The following is a 19977-nucleotide window of genomic DNA, read 5'->3' as shown; positions in this document are numbered from 1 at the left end:
CAAGTTAACCCAATATTACATGTTCATTGTGAGCCATGAAACTCGCTTTGTAACACTACACGTTATTGTCGGAGTCTACTCTATGTCTGCACATGACACATGTACATTGTAACACCACACGTTACTCTCGGAGTCTACTCTATGTCTGCACATGACACATGTACATTGTAACACTACACGTTACTGTCGGAGTCTACTCTATGTCTGCACATGACACATGTACATTGTAACACTACACGTTACTCTCGGAGTCTACTCTATGTCTGCACATGACACATGTACATTGTAACACTACATGTTACTGTCGGAGTCTACTCTATGTCTGCACATGACACATGTACATTGTAACACTACACGTTACTGTCGGAGTCTACTCTATGTCTGCACATGACACATGTACATTGTAACACCACACGTTACTGTCGGAGTCTACTCTATGTCTGCACATGACACATGTACATTGTAACACTACACGTTACTGTCGGAGTCTACTCTATGTCTGCACATGACACATGTACATTGTAACACTACATGTTACTGTCGGAGTCTACTCTATGTCTGCACATGACACATGTACATTGTAACACTACATGTTACTGTCGGAGTCTACTCTATGTCTGCACATGACACATGTATATTGTAACACTACACGTTACTGTCGGAGTCTACTCTATGTCTGCACATGACACATGTATATTTTAACACGACACGTTACTGTCGGAGTCTACTCTATGTCTGCACATGACACATGTATATTTTAACACGACACGTTACTGTCGGAGTCTACTCTATGTCTGCACATGACACATGTATATTGTAACACTACACGTTACTGTCGGAGTCTACTCTATGTCTGCACATGACACATGTATATTTTAACACGACACGTTACTGTCGGAGTCTTCTCTATGTCTGCACATGACACATGTACATATTCTCAGCCCACAACGTTTTATCATATTAATAAATACATCAAGTTCAAGAGATTGTAGTACAGTTTCGGTATCTCCTTCTTTTGATAATGTCTCGATGCTTACGGATGATTTATCTTCTATAGCAGGGTGATGTTTACTGAAGATTTATCTTCTGTAGCAGGGTGATGTTTACTGATGATTTATCAGGGTGATGTTCACAGTTACAGCTGAAAATATTTTGTGGAAAACGTTTTGTGAAGATACATGTATGAAAGTAGATATATAGAAAACTATGGAATCCTAGAAGGGACATTGTCACGTTGTCGTCCTTACAAAAACAAGCAAAAAGTGTCGGAATTAACCAAAGCGCGAAAATACTGCAAATGGTAAAAATGTCGGCTTGTCGCATCGTCCCATGGCAGTGCCTTGATTAATTTCGACACTTTTTACAGTGGCCATTATCCTGAAATATATCTGTCTGAGTTTTGGTTTTATTTTGGCGTGTAAAATTGCCCATGGCAAGATAATAAGAGAACCTGTATTGATGGTAGATAATAGTTAATGCTGTATGGGCATATGCGATGAATATAGCCCCCTTCTTTCATAAACATGTATAAGGCACCAAAGAGATACCAATATCACTTATATTCATTGAGGCGGGGTACTGTCACTGTCTGACGTTTCTAGCTCTCCCAGCGGACCGTGCAATATGCCAATAAGACCGTTCTATAAAAGGTCACCCGCGCTCTGAATTCATTGAAGTTTGACAAAAGCCATGCACACTTTTCCTTCATGTGAGCTATGAAAGCAATCATTTTCAATGCATGTACTTTAATATAAAAGGTCTGACTTATACAGAGAGTAATGGTGTATTGATACACTGAAATCGTTGGCACCGCTGCGTCATCTCACATGGTTGTTCTCCGCTGTTGGGTGGCGTTGTTCCCGATCCCAGCTAATGAGTATAAAAGCCAGTTCATCCTGGGCAGATAGCACTGTCACCATGCGAGTCCTTGGAATCCTCGTCGCAGCCGAGCTGTTGCTCGCGGTTGTCGGGTCCTCAGAGGTAGGCGGTTACTCTTATGCTTGAATTGTTTCCTTCTCAGACACTAGCGTGACCTTGCTTTACATGCGATGTTTGCGTCATAATCAAAACTGTTTATTACGGAAAGGACTCACTATCGTATTAATTAACGTTTGGAGGATTATCCACAGTAGCGGGAGATTGCAGGTATACAGACTTTTTTGCCACTTGATTTCACTTGGAAACTTGGAAAATGTTCTCGGAAGCAATGACCTTTTGCCAGAATCATAGGTATCAACGATTAAGTGTTACTCAAACTAAATATGTTCATTAGCATATAAAATGTAAATTTAAATTACCGACTGAGGACGGCAGTCAACGCTCTGATCCAACTTAACGGCCAGGACTTATGAAAACCCACTGTCAACAAATAGTATTGGAAGCTTTTTTCCAGCTTAAATTTGAATGAATCCAACTTTTTATCCGTTATAATGCCTAGGACGCAGTGATGTAAGTGAAATTCTTAACAAAGCGACGTTCAACCCAACCCACTTACTCTGATGACCATGACAACTTTGTAAACGATGACTTAGGTATGAATTATGACGTTGGTGATGTTATGGTGCTCGATACATGGACAAATAGATCGTCCATCAGAACTATATTTTTAGCACAACTTACTATATGTATCCACATAAAAGAGCAATTTCTTAATACGCGCCATGTATTTATTTTCTGACGATAAAAGTTTCATATAGATACACATAAACCAATTATCGTTTTGTTTTGAGCTTCTGAGCTTCTTTGCATCATGGGACCTTCTGTAGAAACATGTACACGGTCCTGCAGATACCAGTGCTACAATAGACATTTATCAAAACAAGATCACTTCATATGTAAATATTTCCTAACGATACAAGGGAGGTCGGGATACATATTTTTGAATGATTACACGTTGATAATTATATTTAGTATCAAAGACATAAGGGTGAGAGTCTATTTATCATCCAAATTGGAAACGTTGATAACCAGTGTCTTGAGTGCAAAAAGTACAGCTTGTCAGCTCCATTGGTATCATTAGTGATGACTCTTGATTGTGACGTCATGTAACAGTATCAAAAGACACGAGGGTGAGATTTTATTTATCATCCAACATCATTCTCCCAACTTTTTCAGTTTGTAGAAAGTAATAAGCAGTGTCTTAAGTGTAAAAAGTACTGCTAACAGCTTCAGTAGCAGAGCCATTAGTGATGTCATTTAATTGTGACGTCATGGTAACCAATGACGTCAAAATGGTCTGCAAATCATTGTGATGCAATTTCATTGCAGCGATATATATAGTATAGATATCGCTTGATCTCACCCAAGCGATATCTCCTGTAGGAGCCAGTTTTGGATGATTAAATATAGAATACTAAACGAGCTCCCGTGTAATACCAATTTTATGAAACGAGTGAATAGTTGTGGTATTTGACGAGCGAAAGCGAGTCAGATACCACAACTATTCACGAGTTTCATAAATTTGGTTTTACACGGTAGCGAGTTTAGTATTTTATTTATTACTTGCCATTTAAAACGTTTTTAGAAATATACTGTCGAGTGTGAATAGGCTGACACCTACACGATCCACGGCATAATACAATTAAGTTTAACAGAATAATACTTCAAACACGTCAAAAGTTGAAACGTATGAATTTAATACCATACAACGGTCTATCTTTAGAATTCAGGCGTCCGTTCCACAAAATTATCGTAGCGTTAAGGTTATCGCAACTCACATACTTAAACTTAGACCAACGACTGTCGTTGCGCTACAATACGATCGCCTTGTGGAACGGGGCCTTGCACCTCAAAGTTTACAATCACGTCACAATACCCGATGGCGTAATTTGTGGAATTTTGTTGCAAGATCCTTCGGCGAAACAATGCCATGTGACGTCAGCCTGGCAACAAGGTTGCTGGGGTCATCGAGTGTGCATAAGCTCCTCTCAGTGATCGATCATCTCCACACGCAATGTCGTTGAATAAGCCAAGGGATGTTGAGAGCTTTTAATATTTGTTCGTGAAACGTGTTCCGAGAGTACACAAGCACGTGTTTTGATATTACACAATGTGTAATACAGCTGTATGTTTATTAAACGGGTGATCTCTTCACGGGCAAGTAATAAATGACTGTAATAAGTAGGTTTGTTGAGAATACCACTTGTGTATGGTTTCGGTGCTTCATCTCGGGACGATTGTCATCCATAGTTTTCTTAGTTTTGATAAGAAAACCATGGCATACGTGTTTTTTTCTAAATAAATGGTTGTAAATAACATCCAGTCTATTTCCAAGGTGATTTTGACATGTGTTTAATTTCCTATTCTTCAGTTGAACGAGGGTGAACAAGGTCCGCAATCCGCCCAGTCTCCAGGTATACATTCTCGTCCTGTCTCGTCGCCCACAGGCAGTGATATGATACTGTCAGTAACATCACTATCTTCGTAAAGAACCTGTCACTGCAATAGAGAAGGGTTTCGTCACAAATGGTGAAATTCTAATTAGTTTTGGGGGAGTTACATGATTCTTTCTAAATATAAGTTGAATCAACAAAATATGTATGCCATCAATCATCAGTATTTTGATATCTCTAGACTTCGGTATCAGCCGAACCACACTTATTTCAGTCGCGGGAATAATTTTCAACCACTTTCTGTAGGCCATGAACTATTTCAGTGATTATAGACTAATATATATTTCATTATTTCTGATTCCAGTCATCAACAAGGAAACCTTCCGCCATGAGCTGGCCCATCTGCGAGACCGCGCCAGCACCTTCGTGCACGACGTGAAGGACCTCGTCAAGGGCTTGAGGGGATCCGTCGGTTTAGAGAATGGTAATTTGTTCGTTTACACTACACTTTCCTACTTGCGCACTTGCCACCAGTTTATTTAAAGTCTTAGATACTATGGAATGAGTGAGTTTTATTTTCTGCAGCTGTGAACAATATTTCAGTCATGTCACAGCGTTAAAGGCTCATGAGGAAGAAATACCCTAAGGTCCCCACTAGACGTATACCACTTTGATGAACCCGCGAGCACGGGTATGGGGACAAGCAGGTTGCACAAGCTGCCTCGGATCGTGGATTCCTGCCTGTGATCACAGGATTCTGTGATTCTCCGACGACTGTACACCCAGTGCCTCCGACATCACCTTTATAATGATCAAGATATCTTTGTCATGTGTGGTCTAATGGTATCTGGTAATAGCGGTATATGTTTTGTCTGAATTCTAGCCTATAATTGCAACTTGAATTTGTTTCAGAAGAAGCCAGGATCGCCGATGTTTTCGCGGCTGGGCCTGAACTGTACAATGCCGCCATGGGCTTCTCAGAGGGCGCCATTCGACATTTATGGGGAGAGGTTAAACAGCATATCGAAGGAGGTCAGTATACTGGGCAGGGTGGTGGTGGTGTGGTTGCTAGAGTGAGGGGAAGTGGTGGTGTGTGCGTGCGTGCTGGGGGTGGGGGTGGGTGGGGGGAGATTGGTTGTATGGTTAGCATATGGGTTGGAATAATGGAGGAAGAAGGAGGGCGGCGACAGGTCAATGATTCATGGAAATGACAGGAGAGTGTGTATGTTCAGCTTGTTATTTGGTGGATTCAGGAGGTGGTTTTAGAGTCTATGTTACTGTCTTCAGCACCTGGGCTATGCTCACTAATGGCAACTATTATCAAATCGATCACTTTTTTCTTTTGCAGCTCATGACGGCTTCGACGAGGCGCCACTTGCTTGCTCGGGACTAGAACACTACATCAGTGAGAGCGCAAAAGGTAAGTGTCTTCTGTGACTGTCGCATGTTTAGTCACTATGTCACACTACCACGTGTGACCAGCTGTAGGTCACGTGTAACTATGTCACACTTATATGTGCTGAGATATCATCAGTGGTGTCTGCACTACGTCACCCATTGTGTCTTTACGACATCAACTGTGGTATCTGTACAACATCATCAATGGTGTCTGAAGGACGATCGTCGCTATATGACTGAAATAATGCAGATGCGACGTTAAATTTTAACTCACTCACTCACTGAAGGACGATTATATTGTTACAGAGCACCCCGGGCAGCCTTTGGACGAAATGGTGGCATTTGACCTGCTGGTGGATGACATGGACTGTATGGCAGGGGTGCTGCGGCAGATCTTCCAGTGCGCCAAAAACCTCGATCGAGGTGAGCATGTAATTCATCCAAAGTCGTCACACCCATAATGCGAATTCAGTGATATGACACGCTGCCAATACAATACCGAGGTACAATACCGTTGCTAATGCATGTTTACACAGTTCCCTTCCTTTCTCCGCAGAGGGGGAGATGTCCATCGAGGATGCCGTCCAGTATGTAAAGGACCTCATCTTCGGCCTCTTCAAGCTCAGGGATTCCGGACTCCGATTTTATCTCTCCGTGTATCATGTTTGTGAGTATTCACTTCAGAATCAAACTTTCTTACGTCCTAATTATTATTAAATAAAAAACGATGAAATGGTAGAAGGGTTATTTGTGGTCCTGTTTTTTTATTAAACATATTGCATACATCGAATTAAAACACGTTCACTACCACGGAGAACGGAGACTTGGCTCAAAGGAATTGACAATTCAAGTATCTCATTTTGTCAATTTGTTTTGATATATGATGTATATCAATAGTTATTGATTATCCTAATGTCTTACACGTGGCGCCAATGATATCCCTTGACGCGGCGGTCTCAACTTTCCTGGTCCTCAGAATGCAATTCTCTTAAGCGACCCCTGGTCAGCAAGGTCTGAGTCGTTGACAGACGTAAGTGATGCTAAGATCGGAACACCCTATAGTTAGTCTGGCTACCTGACCACAAGGGCACTATCTTTCATCAATTTGTTTTCAGTTCCCGAATATCTTCCTTTACCCGAAGTCAGTGAGAACAATGTTCCGAGCAAGCGTGGCTATCTCGCGGAACAACTTGTAAATCTTTTACTGAGAAGAGAAAGTCCACCACCACCTCCCCCAACTGGTGACGGGCCTCCACCTCCACCCCCAAATGGAGACGGCCCTCCGAATCCCCCACCACCCTCGGGGAATGGCGGGAACAGACGGCGGTTGAGTGATTTACTAAATGATCTGCTGAAGAGAGAAAACCCACCACCACCTCCCCCAACTGGTGACGGGCCTCCACCTCCACCCCCAACTGGTGACGGGCCTCCACCTCCACCCCCAAATGGAGACGGCCCTCCGAATCCCCCACCACCCTCGGGGAATGGCGGGAACAGACGGCGGTTGAGTGATTTACTAAATGATCTGCTGAAGAGAGAAAGTCCACCACCACCTCCCCCAACTGGTGACGGGCCTCCACCTCCACCCCCAAATGGAGACGGCCCTCCGAATCCCCCACCACCCCCGGGGAATGGCGGGAACAGACGGCGGTTGAGTGATTTACTAAATGATCTGCTGAAGAGAGAAAACCCACCACCACCTCCCCCAACTGGTGACGGGCCTCCACCTCCACCCCAAAATGGAGACGGCCCTCCGAATCCCCCACCACCAACAAACAATAAGAACAGACGCGGTCTTAGTTTACATTTTCGCAATTTTCTAAGGAACCTGTTACAGTAAATGTGTCTGACAACTGTCTGTAATGTACTCTTGGCATGATAAAGCCAACGGATGAAAACGATATCCGTTTGGCTCATATGCGGATAAATATGCAAAAATGAAAGGTCAAGTAGGGACCACTTTCACTGCTTATAAACAAACATGGCGTCGCCTCTATGTATTTTCCAATAGTTTTACTGTCATTATTATGTAATATACCCTGTTCAACAGATGTGCTATGTACCTTTGATAATATTGTCACAATAAAGAAATGTTCACATTGTTATCACCGTGACAGCTGTATGTCGATGATAAATGAAGTCAGGGTGTGAAGTCAGGGTGTGAAGTGTGTCTTTGTTTGTTGTTTAACGCCGCTCTCAGCAATATTCCAGCTATATGGCGGCGGTCTGTAAATAATCGAGTCTGGACCAGACTATCAAGTGACTGATATCATGATCATCGATCCATGCTATTGGGATACGATGACATGCATCAACCAAGACAGCGAGTCTGACCACCCGATTCCGTTAGTCGCCTCATACGTCAAGCTTAGTCGCCTAAGTAGTATGTAGTAGGTCGTGTTGCATGGCATGTAGTAGGTCGTGTTGCATGGCATGTAGTAGGTCGTGTTGTATGGCATGTAGTAGGTCGTGTTGCATGGCATGTAGTAGGTCGTGTTGTATGGCATGTAGTAGGTCGTGTTGTATGGCATGTAGAAGGTCGTGTTGTATGGCATGTAGTAGGTCGTGTTGTATGGCATGTAGTAGGTCGTGTTGTATGGCATGTAGTAGGTCGTGTTGTATGGCATCTAGTAGGTCGTGTTGTATGGCATGTAGTAGGTCGTGTTGTATGGCATGTAGTAGGTCGTGTTGTATGGCATGTAATAGGTCGTGTTGTATGGCATGTAATAGGTCGTGTTGTAGGTCGTGTTGTGTGGCATGTACAAGGTCGTGTTATATGGCATGTAGAAGGTCGTGTTATATGGCAGGTAGTAGGTCGTGTTGTATGGCATGTAATAGGTCGTGTTGTATGGCATGTAGTAGGTCGTGTTGTATGGCATGTAGTAGGTCGTGTTGTATGGCATGTAGTAGGTCGTGTTGTATGGCATGTAATAGGTCGTGTTGTATGGCATGTAATAGGTCGTGTTGTAGGTCGTGTTGTGTGGCATGTACAAGGTCGTTTTATATGGCATGTAGAAGGTCGTGTTATATGGCAGGTAGTAGGTCGTGTTGTATGGCATGTAATAGGTCGTGTTGTATGGCATGTAGTAGGTCGTGTTGTATGGCATGTAGTAGGTCGTGTTGTATGGCATGTAGTAGGTCGTGTTGTATGGCATGTAGTAGGTCGTGTTGTATGGCATGTAGTAGGTCGTGTTGCATGGCATGTAGTAGGTCGTGTTGCATGGCATGTAGTAGGTCGTGTTGCATGGCATGTAGTAGGTCGTGTTGCATGGCATGTAGTAGGTCGTGTTGCATAGCATGTAGTAGGTCGTGTTGTATGGCATGTAGTAGGTCGTGTTGCATGGCATGTAGTAGGTCGTGTTGCATGGCATGTAGTAGGTCGTGTTGTATGGCATGTAATAGGTCGTGTTGTAGGTCGTGTTGTATGGCATGTAGTAGATGGTGTTGTATGGCATGTACAAGGTCGTGTTATATGCCATGTAGAAGGTCGTGTTATATGGCATGTAGTAGGTCGTGTTGTATGGCATGTAGAGGGTCGTGTTGTATGGCATGTAATAGGTCGTGTTGTAGGTCGTGTTGTATGGCATGTAGTAGATGGTGTTGTGTGGCATGTACAAGGTCGTGTTATATGCCATGTAGAAGGTCGTGTTATATGCCATGTAGAAGGTCGTGTTGTATGCCATGTAGTAGGTCATGTTGTGTGGCATGTAGAGGGTCGTGTTGTATGCCATGTAGAAGGTCGTGTTGTATGGCATGTAGAAGGTCGTGGTGTATGGCATGTAGAAGGTTGTGTTGTATGGTATGTAGAGGGCCGTGTTGTATGGCATGTAGAAGGTCGTGATGTATTGCATGTAGAAGGTCGTGGTGTATGGCATGTAGAAGGTCGTGTTGTATGGCATTTAGAAGGTCGTTGTATGGCATGTAGAAGGTCGTGTTGTATGGCAGGTAGAAGGTTGTGTTGTATGGCATGTAGTAGGTCGTTGTGTATGGCATGTAGAAGGTTGTGTTGTATGGCATGTAGAAGGTCGTGTTGTATGGCATGTAGAAGGTTGTGTTGTATGGCATGTGGAAGGTCGTGTTGTATGGCATGTAGAAGGTTGTGTTGTATGGCATGTAGAAGGTCGTGTTGTATGGCATGTAGAAGGTCGTGTTGTATGGCATGTAGTAGGTCGTGGTGTATGGCATGTAGAAGGTCGTGTTGTATGGCATGTAGTAGGTCGTGTTGTATGACATGTAGGAGGTCGTGTTAAATGGCATGTAGAAGGTCGTGTTGTATGGCATGTAGTAGGTCGTGTTGTATGACATGCAGTAGGTTGTGTTGTATGCCATGTATGGCATGTGGTAGGTTGTGTTGCATGGATTTGCAAACGCAATTGTTTAAGGAAACAGGTCCATAATTTGATGGATCAGTATGATCACAGCCAGGTTTTGGGATAGGAACAACTATGGCATCACGCCACGAAGAAGGAAATTGATCAGATGTCCATATTTCATAAAAGAAATCAGAAGGGTTTCTAAACATGGTTCTGGTAGGTGTTTCAGAAGCTGATAGTGGATGTTATCAGATCCTGAAGCAGTGTCATGAGCTTGATCAAGAGCAGTATGGAGTTCATACCTTAGATACTGGTGTGCGTGAATTAATTTTTTAGACACAATTTCGCCAGATTGGCGTATACTTTGTTTAAATGTAGGTCTTGCTTTAGCATTTAAAATCTTGAATATATTTAAATTATGGACAAGGGGATGGCGACGGAAATAATGTTCGGCCTTTCCTCTAGCCTTCCGAGCGTGTTTGCAGTTATCAATTAACCATGGTTTACGTATGTGAGAAATTGCAGAGGATTTAGGAATACATCTGTCAGATCACCAGGAAATATGTGTTGGGTCAGGAACGCCTATAACGAGATCAGGTCTAAGAGTTTGCGTGCAAAGAGCTTCATATAAAGCCTAGTTAGCTTCAGAGCTACAGATAAGCAGCGTATTTGCGTAATATACACGCCAAAAATATTAAAAACTCAATTACTTTCAATTAACTTGCGTACAGAAATGCTTGCATCAAATGAAGAACTCAAACGTTTAAAATCAGCACGCATAAATACCCAGTGAAGCTTTTTCAGCATGCCTACAAAGGAGCTAATTTCTGAAACAAATTACAAGCTAATTTACCTTCCGAGTCATGCCTATATATTTAGAACAGTTATATACATTTAAAACATTATTTCATTTTTAAAAAACTTAAAATGTTTACTAATTTTGGGAAAAACCCAATAGAGGGATGAATAGATGAAACAATATTGGTTACCCAATGAAAAATGTAATAACCCAATTAAAATAGAAACCCTGGAGTAAAAACTCATCAGATTGGCCCCTGAGACCCCGCCTTCTGGCATAGGACCCTAGGCAAAAATATATATTCGCATCAATAACGATATCATATTTCATGATCAATAAGTTTTAAGTTGTCCATGCACAGGGCATGGCGTGACCACCCGATTAATAGAATCGGGCCGATTCTACCATCTAGGTGAAGTAAGGGTCAAAGTGGTGTGTTGAACACCGGTTCCTGGCTTCAGTGCCCTAAACCACCAGAATCCTGTCCTCCACCGACACAGGAGTACAACCCACGACAAACGGGTTGGCCAATTCCGTCGCCTTATACGACCAGCAATGGGGTGCCGAGGACACATTCTTATCTACCCCCACTGGGGTGACGTATAAGAGCGATCAACCTTTCATCCACGGTCTCGGTGGCACAGTGGGAAAACAATGGGTCACAAAACGTAAAACGATATTTGAGTGTGCAGATTCAATTTCATGTGAAAACAAAATTCTTACTTTTAACCAATCAAAAATGAACATTAGATGCATATCAAAAGGCCATTTTTAAAAAATAAAAAATTGTAAAACCTTGGTCTTACTATTCAAATGCAAAACCTTTGAGCAGGTCTCGCTTGAAAGTAGTACCTCTCACAAGGTTACTACAATAAGCAACAGTGGCAGTAGGGTTAGAGGAGAGTGTCTTGAAGTTGTTGGCGACTCATACCATTAGGAGCCAACGTACCGAGGGGACACTCACGCTCATCCCTTGATGACTGGCGATAAAAACCCTTCCCAGACACTTAAAACAGTATGTTTTATCTAAAAGTGTATCAAATCGCATGCGAAGATGTGCTGTTAATACCGTAGATACTATACAAAACATTCATGTTTGGAAGGGAAATCACTTGATTGTCTGCTCCAGACTCGATTATTTACAGCCCGTCGTCATATAGCTGGAATATTGCTGAGAGCGGCGTTAAACAACAAACCAACCAACCTACTTTGGGAGGGAATCGCTCGATGTTACGCATGTGTGTTCACATGCCTGTTAACACTCTCATTCCTTTATTCTCAGTTCACCTGCCTGTTAACACTCTTCTTCCTTTATTCTCAGTTCACCTGCCCGTTAACACCCTTCTTCCTTTATTCTCAGTTCACCTGCCTGTTAACACTCTTCTTCCTTTATTCTCAGTTCACATGCCTGTTAACACTCTCCTTCCGACACAGTGCTTTTGGATATCTCTGAAAAAATATGAATTGAGGGGCTGTTTTCTCTAAAATAATGTGCAAGACCATATATATTCTTACAACAATGTTTTTTATGTCTTTTGCATTTTGGCCATAACAATGTTGATGTGTTTTCAACAACAAAATTATAATAAATCGAGCGTGTTGATAACACCATAAATGTACTAAATGCCAACAAGAACACTGCATAAGGATTCGATCAGATCTGGATTGACAGGGTACATAGACCTATCCTCAGATTACTTTATACTGTCCCTCGGTTCAGAACGTTTGTGCACCAGGTAGATGTAAAGATTTTTATATACTCGCAATCCCACATATGTGATTTACAAGTGCTAAAATGATCAATTATTGCGTCTATGCTATGTTAAGGTGTCTCAAAAGCAAAAGAGAATATATGTTAGAGCTTACATCAACTTGTGACCTATTTCCGGCTAAGTAGGTCAATGTCATACTTGAATAATGGGTCTTCATCACTGCAGATAGGTACTATCCATTTCCTCCCCATAGCGTCTGTTTTGGGCAAGGCATGGAAAATAACGTTCCCTTCTTATCTTGAATCGCTTGTGCATTGCGGCACACACTAGTGGAGGTTAGTCGGTGATCGCGCTGTTTTTCAAAGAGTACTTCCGGGTCGCCTCGTTTTGGGCTCAGTGGGCGGAGTTATGTATAAATAATAATACTCCCTAATGGCATAACCCACGTACATCAGTCGGAGGAGAGAGGTTGTGTGTACCATCTTGATAGTTGGGGAATTTGCGGTTTTCGTGTTCATCTCGTGAAACATCTAATATATTTCCGCTCCTACTCCTTTGGGTGATCTACCCTACTTCCAAGCAGGGGTATATATATAGTCGGGTGTTCCGGGTAGTGTCACCACAGTCAATCAGCATGTCTGTCAGCACCATCGTTGTCCTTCTGATGACTCTTGAGACAGTGAATGCAGGCTTATGAAATCAGGTAAGGTCATTGTTGTGTGGTATATATGCTACTCAGCGTATGATAGGGATACGGTGTATTACATACTAATAAGGGACTATAAGGACATGTACATATCAGCAGTACGTGGATGGCTGCATCATGGAATGACAGGATTAAAGTTTGTTACACGTGCACAGGATAGATATGACTGACCATAACCTGTATAGTTATTTTATGTAGATTTTAAGTATAGTTTTGTCAAATTGTGTATGTAGGTGGGTTGTGCTGTCTGTCTCCCTGTGTGTGTGTGTGTGTGTGTGTGTGTGTGTGTGTGTGTGTGTGTGTGTGTGTGTGTGTGTGTGTGTGTGTGTGTGTGTGTGTGGAAGGGAGGTAGGTGCGGGGGGGGGGGGGGGGGGGGGGGGGTTGGGGGTTGAGACGGCAGTAGTACAACTAGTTGTTATTTACTTATCAGATTGGGATAGCGCTCTGGGGACGGTGTATGGTGTGACGGAGGACGCTAACAACGTGGTCGAGGACGCCTTTCTGTATCTGGAGAGGGCGTTCGTACAACTGTGGACCTGTGAGTACGACTATTAAAGGCTACACTCTTCTATTCCATTATGTATTGAATCTGCCACTATGCCACTACATCCCACATTATCCAGTATATCATACGATGGACCCATTAGTAAGATTTAAAAAGGAAGACTTTTCTACCTCCAAGAAACAACTGACTGGAAGTCCGTGACCCAAAGTTGAGTTTTACCCTATGTCCGTACTGTCTTTATCTACATATCGTAAGAAAGTAAAATTGGGCCAAGACGAGTTCATGCTTAAATAGTTAAAAAATAAAGCTTCCTGAAAACATCTGACCCAGCCTCTTTGACATAGTTTAGCCTTGCCCCTCCAGTCAGTGTTGTTTTCAAGTCCAAACACGCAAGAGTTGAAATTAACATAAGTCAAATTCTCGTTCATATGAAACACTTCCAAAAACATCTCTGTCACTCTTTACATTACGCAGACCCCCCAAACAGAGCCTTCATCACACACTGCCTTTGACTTGAAACCACATGCCCTGGGTTATCAAAACACTAGAAACGTAGTTTCGCGCAATGGTGTCCCCGCCAGTTTATAAAGGTCACTAGCATGGCTATTGCAAATATGATGACGACAGAGTGTTACAAGAAACAACAATACTCCTTTCAGCACACCGAGATGGTCCAGAGCCGCCGTTCTGCGGAGCGTCAGTGGAGTACGTGTTGTCTGGGAAAGACGGTAAAGTATTACTAGTATACTGATACACTGGTTAACGTCCTGGTATGTTGTGCCAACAATAAGACATGTCAAGAGCTTGGTCTAGTGACAATATATGAACGTATTCTCGTCCAATGGATGGGCCTCAGACATGTTATTGCGGTTCCTTTAGATAGTAGGTTACAGTCATACAAAGGGGTAAAACACGGTTAACTCGAAACATCGTTTAAGACCATGTAAGGATGCAGAATGCTTATCGGCTGTATGGTCCAAGTTTGGTTGTGTCGAGGTCCATATTTTAGGACTTCGAGGCTCCATTGTATATTGTACCATTACACTTTGACCTCGAAACTGATGACGTTGGGTAACGCAAGCGTCGCCTGTACGCCTGTTGACCCCTGCACGACCATTAGTGCTGTCCGCATGAAACCTGGCCTCATCTGTGAACAGTATATGGTCCTAGTCTTGTCTCCTGAACAGATGCTGTCTACGCCAAACTCGGCGTTCCTAACGGTGGCGTGGAAGCAAAATTGGACGTATCGGTGGACGTCGGAACCGGATATTGTGCTCCCTCAATCGGCCGGATGTTGTGCTCTCTCAGTCGGTTGCGTACGGTCTGCCTCTTATTGGTCTCAACCCAGGGATTGTCCGAGCTGTTAATGTGGCAGTTTGGCATCGATTCCGTAGATGCACCAACCGAACATGGTTGTTATGTTGATCATGACGTCACACGTGGACCACCGGCCCGTGGAAAGGCACAAGTGTTACCCAGATGCAGATAACGTCTCCAATGAGATAGTATTGTGTTTCGATGAGCATTATAATGTCTGTAAACTTCGTTTTGCGCCATTCCTGTTTGCAGCATACCAACAGCGCGTAGACGTTGATTCTCACCAAACCGTGACATTGCAATTGCGTGAGCGTTATTTAACATAAGTGTTTTATGATCACTTGATAGCTAAACAATCAGTGTGTGCTGTTCACATAAAAAAAAACACACGTATGAAACACGCAAACATCTAAATTTTGCGCCATGCATGAACATGCACGGGCAAATTGTGTATTACGGTCTTAAAGACGAGGTTGTGTTTTCATAAATCTGTATTAAAAGATGCAGAATTCAATTTCAGAATACATTTTTTTTGTTTAACTTTATGTGAAGCATAGTTACTTAATTCCGTAAGTATATATCAGCACGATAAACGTTTACAACTCCGAGGTTAATCCTTCAAAGTATTTTTGTCTGCCATGTTTTTCAGTTTGTGTATCATGGTAACCAGTGTAAATACAGTTAACCAGCTTCGGTGCAGAGAGATTTAATGTCACGATAACTGATGTCACAATGGTCTGCAAAGCACTGTGTAGCACTTTCAGGCTTAACCTTGTCTCAGCGATGTCTCCTGTAGAAGCCATTTTGGGGTGATAAATGGGGTAAAAAGTCGCGATTAAAATTGTGTCACTGTATGCGTATGTGTGAATGTTTGGACAATTTTGAACGCATGTCGGTTTTGTTGTGCTTGCCCACGGAGATACCATGCTGCTATTTAAACCCTGTATATATGTCCGAGCCGATCATCTGAAGCCTTTGTTTTATCCCCTTACTTTGAACGCCAGGCAGGGTAACAAGAAGTATCTTCGATTAACATCTTTTCGTATGACACAGCAAGGGGATCGAACCATCGACATTCCGCTCTCCGGGCACTTGATCCACTACACCACGAAGAGCGAAACACAATTAAACCTTAAATCATTCATATACATAAACATGTACAATGTATTAAGCTTAATTCCTTTTAAGGTCACGGGGTCATCGATTATGATCTTGCGTCGACCTTCTTGTCCAATGACCTTCAGTGGTTTGCTTCGAAGGTGAAGGACATATTCAGAGAATTCGACGATCACAGTGAGGAAGGTAGGTCTTCAAAACTTCAAAATCGGACGTTCTCCATTGATGTACATTTGCCATCTGAATGGGGAACGCGGCTTATGTGTAGTTACATACCCCATGGGTTTGACGTTGGTGATGGGGAGGGGGCGGGTGATTTATCTGTGGACATCTTCCCGAGGCAAGGGAGTTAACTTATGATGAAAGTTCAGTTCCAACCTTTGCCGAACTATGCTGGAAATATGGAGTTACATTTTGGCTGGACATACGAGTCTATGCATAGTCCAATCAAAATCGCGCAACGAAATCGAAAAGTCTTTTCATGTTTTTGATCAAGGTGCTCATGTGATTTGACGCACCTCGCGATGAAAGACCCGTTTTATCACAATATAGATCTTGATTATCGATCAGATCTGTGCGCCACCATTTTGTTTGAAGCAAATGGAAGTGTTACAAGAGGTGGAATCTGATTGGTCCATAGGACAGGCTTAGAAGGGACATTACTCGTAATAACCGCTGGTGGCGCTACGATCGAGCCGAGGAATTCCAGCCTAGTTCGGCAAGAGTGGGAACTGGACTTTTAAGGTCAGTTAACGCCCTTGCCTCGAGAAGATGTCTCAGGCAGGCATTTATATTTGTCAGACAGGCGTAAGCATCCAGTTTTAGACAATTCTGTCTTCTCGATTATTTTACTCGTTTCAGGGGTGCAATCGTGCAATCAAGATGTTTGTTTTAGTAAATACCAAAAACGTAGTCTTGAACTTACACCGGCACTTTGAAAGGACATTATGTAATCATTCTTGTATCAAACATTTGGCGGGGCGTGTATTCAAAGATTTCGGTACCTCTCATGTCTGACATGCATGATGTCATGGGCGGCTCAGGAAGTATGCGTTCACTGCTGTTACAACGTCAGCTCTCTGTGTCAGTCAATGGCACTACGAGAATTAGTCTGAAGCAGCGGAAGCTCCAAATGATAGCCTCAATGACCAATGAACATGTATCCGTGACGTTATAAACTGCATTGTCGGATCATGCAGCCTCACCACACGATCATGTTCCAGATGATCTGCCAACGTCTTCTCAGCTGAAGGGCATCAAGGATGTTCTGTCAAAACTGATCGACCTCCATGACTTTGGGAGGGGCCTCCAAACAACTGTTACCATTATGAGTAAGCTAAATTGAAGCAAGACCACTGTTTGGTAAATATATTTTACACGGAAGCATATTTAAGCTCTTTGTCACCCAAAACGCTAATTTTGACGATAGTATGCTTTAAATCACGTCACTGCTTCTATAATCAGAAGAATAATGATGTATGGTTGCAATCACTATCCTCGATGATTTTGGGAGGCAATTACGCAATTCACAGAACTGATGTTGCGTTTCCCAGGACAAGAAACAGAAGCAACACAGGAACTAGGTCTAACCGAAGGTCAAGGTCAAGCTACGACGGAAGCAGCAACAGAAGATGGTGAGGGGCAACTTCAGGGAAGAAGTGAACATGAGGGAGATGGGGAGGAAGATGAGGAGGACGATGAGGAGGAGGAGGAGGATAGGCTAGAAAAGGAGGTGACGACGCTTCTCGGGAGGTATATTCTAGAGAGAAACTCTCCTCAAGTGGGTGATGCAGACTCTCCAGGGGTCTCAAGACGGAGAAGGTCCGCCCCCCTGTCAGCGAGACTAGTCAGATACATCCTGTACACTGTCTGAGGTGTACTTTGTAACAGCTCTTTCATATGCCCCTAGTTTAATTAAATCACGGCGGGGGACACCAGAGATGGGCTTCACACATTGTACCCATGTGGAGAATCGTGTCCCTTTTGAAACTAATAAGATTGACATGATTCAGGAAATACATGGCAAATAGGCGGACCTCACTTTCGAAATGTCACGCTTGCATCCCAAGTACCAAGTAGTCCGACTTCCCATTGTTCTTAGTGCCTTATGTTTGGTACCTCCCAATCTGTTGACTGACATTGGGAGAGTACCCGGGTTTGCTACCAGGAATACAGCCCTTCTGACAATCTGGGTAATGCAGAAGGCTGCAGTGTTGGGGAGTCTTCACATTTTCCGAAAAGTTCCGGGTGAGTTTGACTAGGCAGCGCTTCCTGGGACAAGTCCTATTGATGATGAGCCTAACCAGCCTGACTGTGCCAGGATCACCCAAATCCCCTTTTCTGCATTTTCTATTTAATCTGCACATAATGATATTTGTGATGCGCCAAATCCATGCCCTTAAACGCACATTTCGAAAATAGTCACTTTCGTAACAAGGTACATATGTATAATTGTATATGTATCATACATGCATTATTTGATAACACATCGACCACTTAATAAAAAAGACCAGAATGCGTCATGGTTATTGAAGTCCGTATCTCTGTTAAAAGAAAACAGAATTGAAGATGGAAGCGCCTAATTAGAGACCCTGTCTTCGCGGATGGCTGTAGAGTTATATTGACACCAGGTGTCATGGGTGGAATACACGCTCCGTCAGCTTTATGTGATGACGCACATGCACAAAACTATTCCAGCGCTAACATTATTTATACAAATAACTCCTATGCTTCCACATAGACAGACATTCGCTGTAGCCGGCTGAGATCGCTTTGGGGAATTGAGTCCAAGATGCGTCATGGTATCAGTTTGTCTATCACTATATCAGTTAAGTCAGCTTTTGTCGTCGAGTGGGACACGTTGTTGAAAGCGCCAAACTTACAAAGAATGTAACACTTTATATAAAACAGCATATAATATAACCAGCATACACGTTGATCCTGTGAAGAACCTGCAGTTTGTTCCTCGGTGTGGTAAAACTTCTGATTATTTCTACAACTGTCGATCTTCATTTGTATTATCTGAACTGTTTAGCGATTTTATGAATACCCCAGCTAAATGAGGATAACATATTTTGCTATATTTGAGTCATCTGAATTATTGTATTGGCCCAATAAGATCTGCACAGAGATTTACGTTTATATGACACAGGGGACACGTGTGTCACTTGGCAGTTCGTGTACAGGGGAGTTTCAATACAGCACATGGGCATGGCAGTTCGCATGCGTCACACCGGAGGTCGTGTGCGGCACATGGGAGTATGATTACGGCACAGGGGAGTTCGTGTGCGGCACATGGGAGTATGATTACGGCACATCGGAGTTCGTGTGCGGCACAGGGGAGTACGAATACGGCACAGGGGAGTTCGTGTACGGCACAGGGGAGTACGAATACGGCACAGGAGAGTACGAATACGGCACATCGGAGTTGGTGTACGGCACAGGGGAGTTCGTGTGCGGCACATGGGAGTATGATTACGGCACAGGGGAGTTCGTGTACGGCACAGGGGAGTACGAATACGGCACATCGGAGTTGGTGTACGGCACATGGGAGTTCGTGTGCGGCACATGGGAGTATGAATACGGCACAGGGGAGTTCGTGTACGTCACAGGGGAGTACGAATACGGCACAGGGGAGTTGGTGTACGGCACATGGGAGTTCGTGTACGGCTCAGGGGAGTACGAATACGGCACAGGGGAGTTCGTGTACGGCAGAGGGGAATACGAATACGGCACATTGGAGTTCGTGTACGTCACATGGGAATACGAATACGGCACATG

The 19977-nt window shown here is 43.2% G+C and overlaps 2 protein-coding genes and 1 pseudogene across 2 annotated transcripts; 2 read left to right on the top strand and 1 right to left on the bottom strand.

Moving 5' to 3' along the window:
• The first annotated feature begins 1851 nt into the window (after positions 1-1851).
• LOC139469237 (uncharacterized) lies at positions 1852-7757 on the top strand. The gene is made up of 8 exons (XM_071251374.1): positions 1852-1980; positions 4310-4352; positions 4696-4815; positions 5244-5363; positions 5680-5751; positions 6036-6152; positions 6286-6396; positions 6845-7757. Exons 1-8 carry the CDS (start codon positions 1873-1875, stop codon positions 7567-7569), a joined length of 1416 nt encoding a protein of 471 aa, XP_071107475.1. The 5' UTR covers positions 1852-1872; the 3' UTR covers positions 7570-7757.
• A 599-nt stretch (positions 7758-8356) lies between these two features.
• Positions 8357-9628, bottom strand: LOC139467662 (DNA-directed RNA polymerase subunit beta''-like). The gene has a single exon (XM_071249181.1). It carries the CDS (start codon positions 9626-9628, stop codon positions 8357-8359), a length of 1272 nt encoding a protein of 423 aa, XP_071105282.1.
• Positions 9629-13187: 3559 nt separating this feature from the next.
• On the top strand, positions 13188-18070 carry LOC139467661 (uncharacterized; annotated as a pseudogene).
• The last annotated feature ends 1907 nt before the right edge of the window (positions 18071-19977 follow it).

The sequence above is a fragment of the Haliotis cracherodii genome, unplaced genomic scaffold (genome assembly GCF_022045235.1).
Source record: "Haliotis cracherodii isolate W230 unplaced genomic scaffold, xgHalCrac1.p SCAF_2, whole genome shotgun sequence".
NCBI lineage: Eukaryota > Metazoa > Mollusca > Gastropoda > Lepetellida > Haliotidae > Haliotis > Haliotis cracherodii.
This window is presented reverse-complemented; position numbering and strand designations above follow the sequence as displayed.

Coding starts and splice junctions, on each gene's coding strand:
- LOC139467662 (XM_071249181.1), bottom strand. CDS start 9,628: ATGCCATACAACACGACCTTCTACATGCCATACACCACGACCTTCTAC.
- LOC139469237 (XM_071251374.1), top strand. CDS start 1,873: ATGAGTATAAAAGCCAGTTCATCCTGGGCAGATAGCACTGTCACCATG. Junction 5,752..6,035: donor CATCAGTGAGAGCGCAAAAG/GTAAGTGTCTTC, acceptor ATATTGTTACAG/AGCACCCCGGGCAGCCTTTG. Junction 6,153..6,285: donor CGCCAAAAACCTCGATCGAG/GTGAGCATGTAA, acceptor CTTTCTCCGCAG/AGGGGGAGATGTCCATCGAG.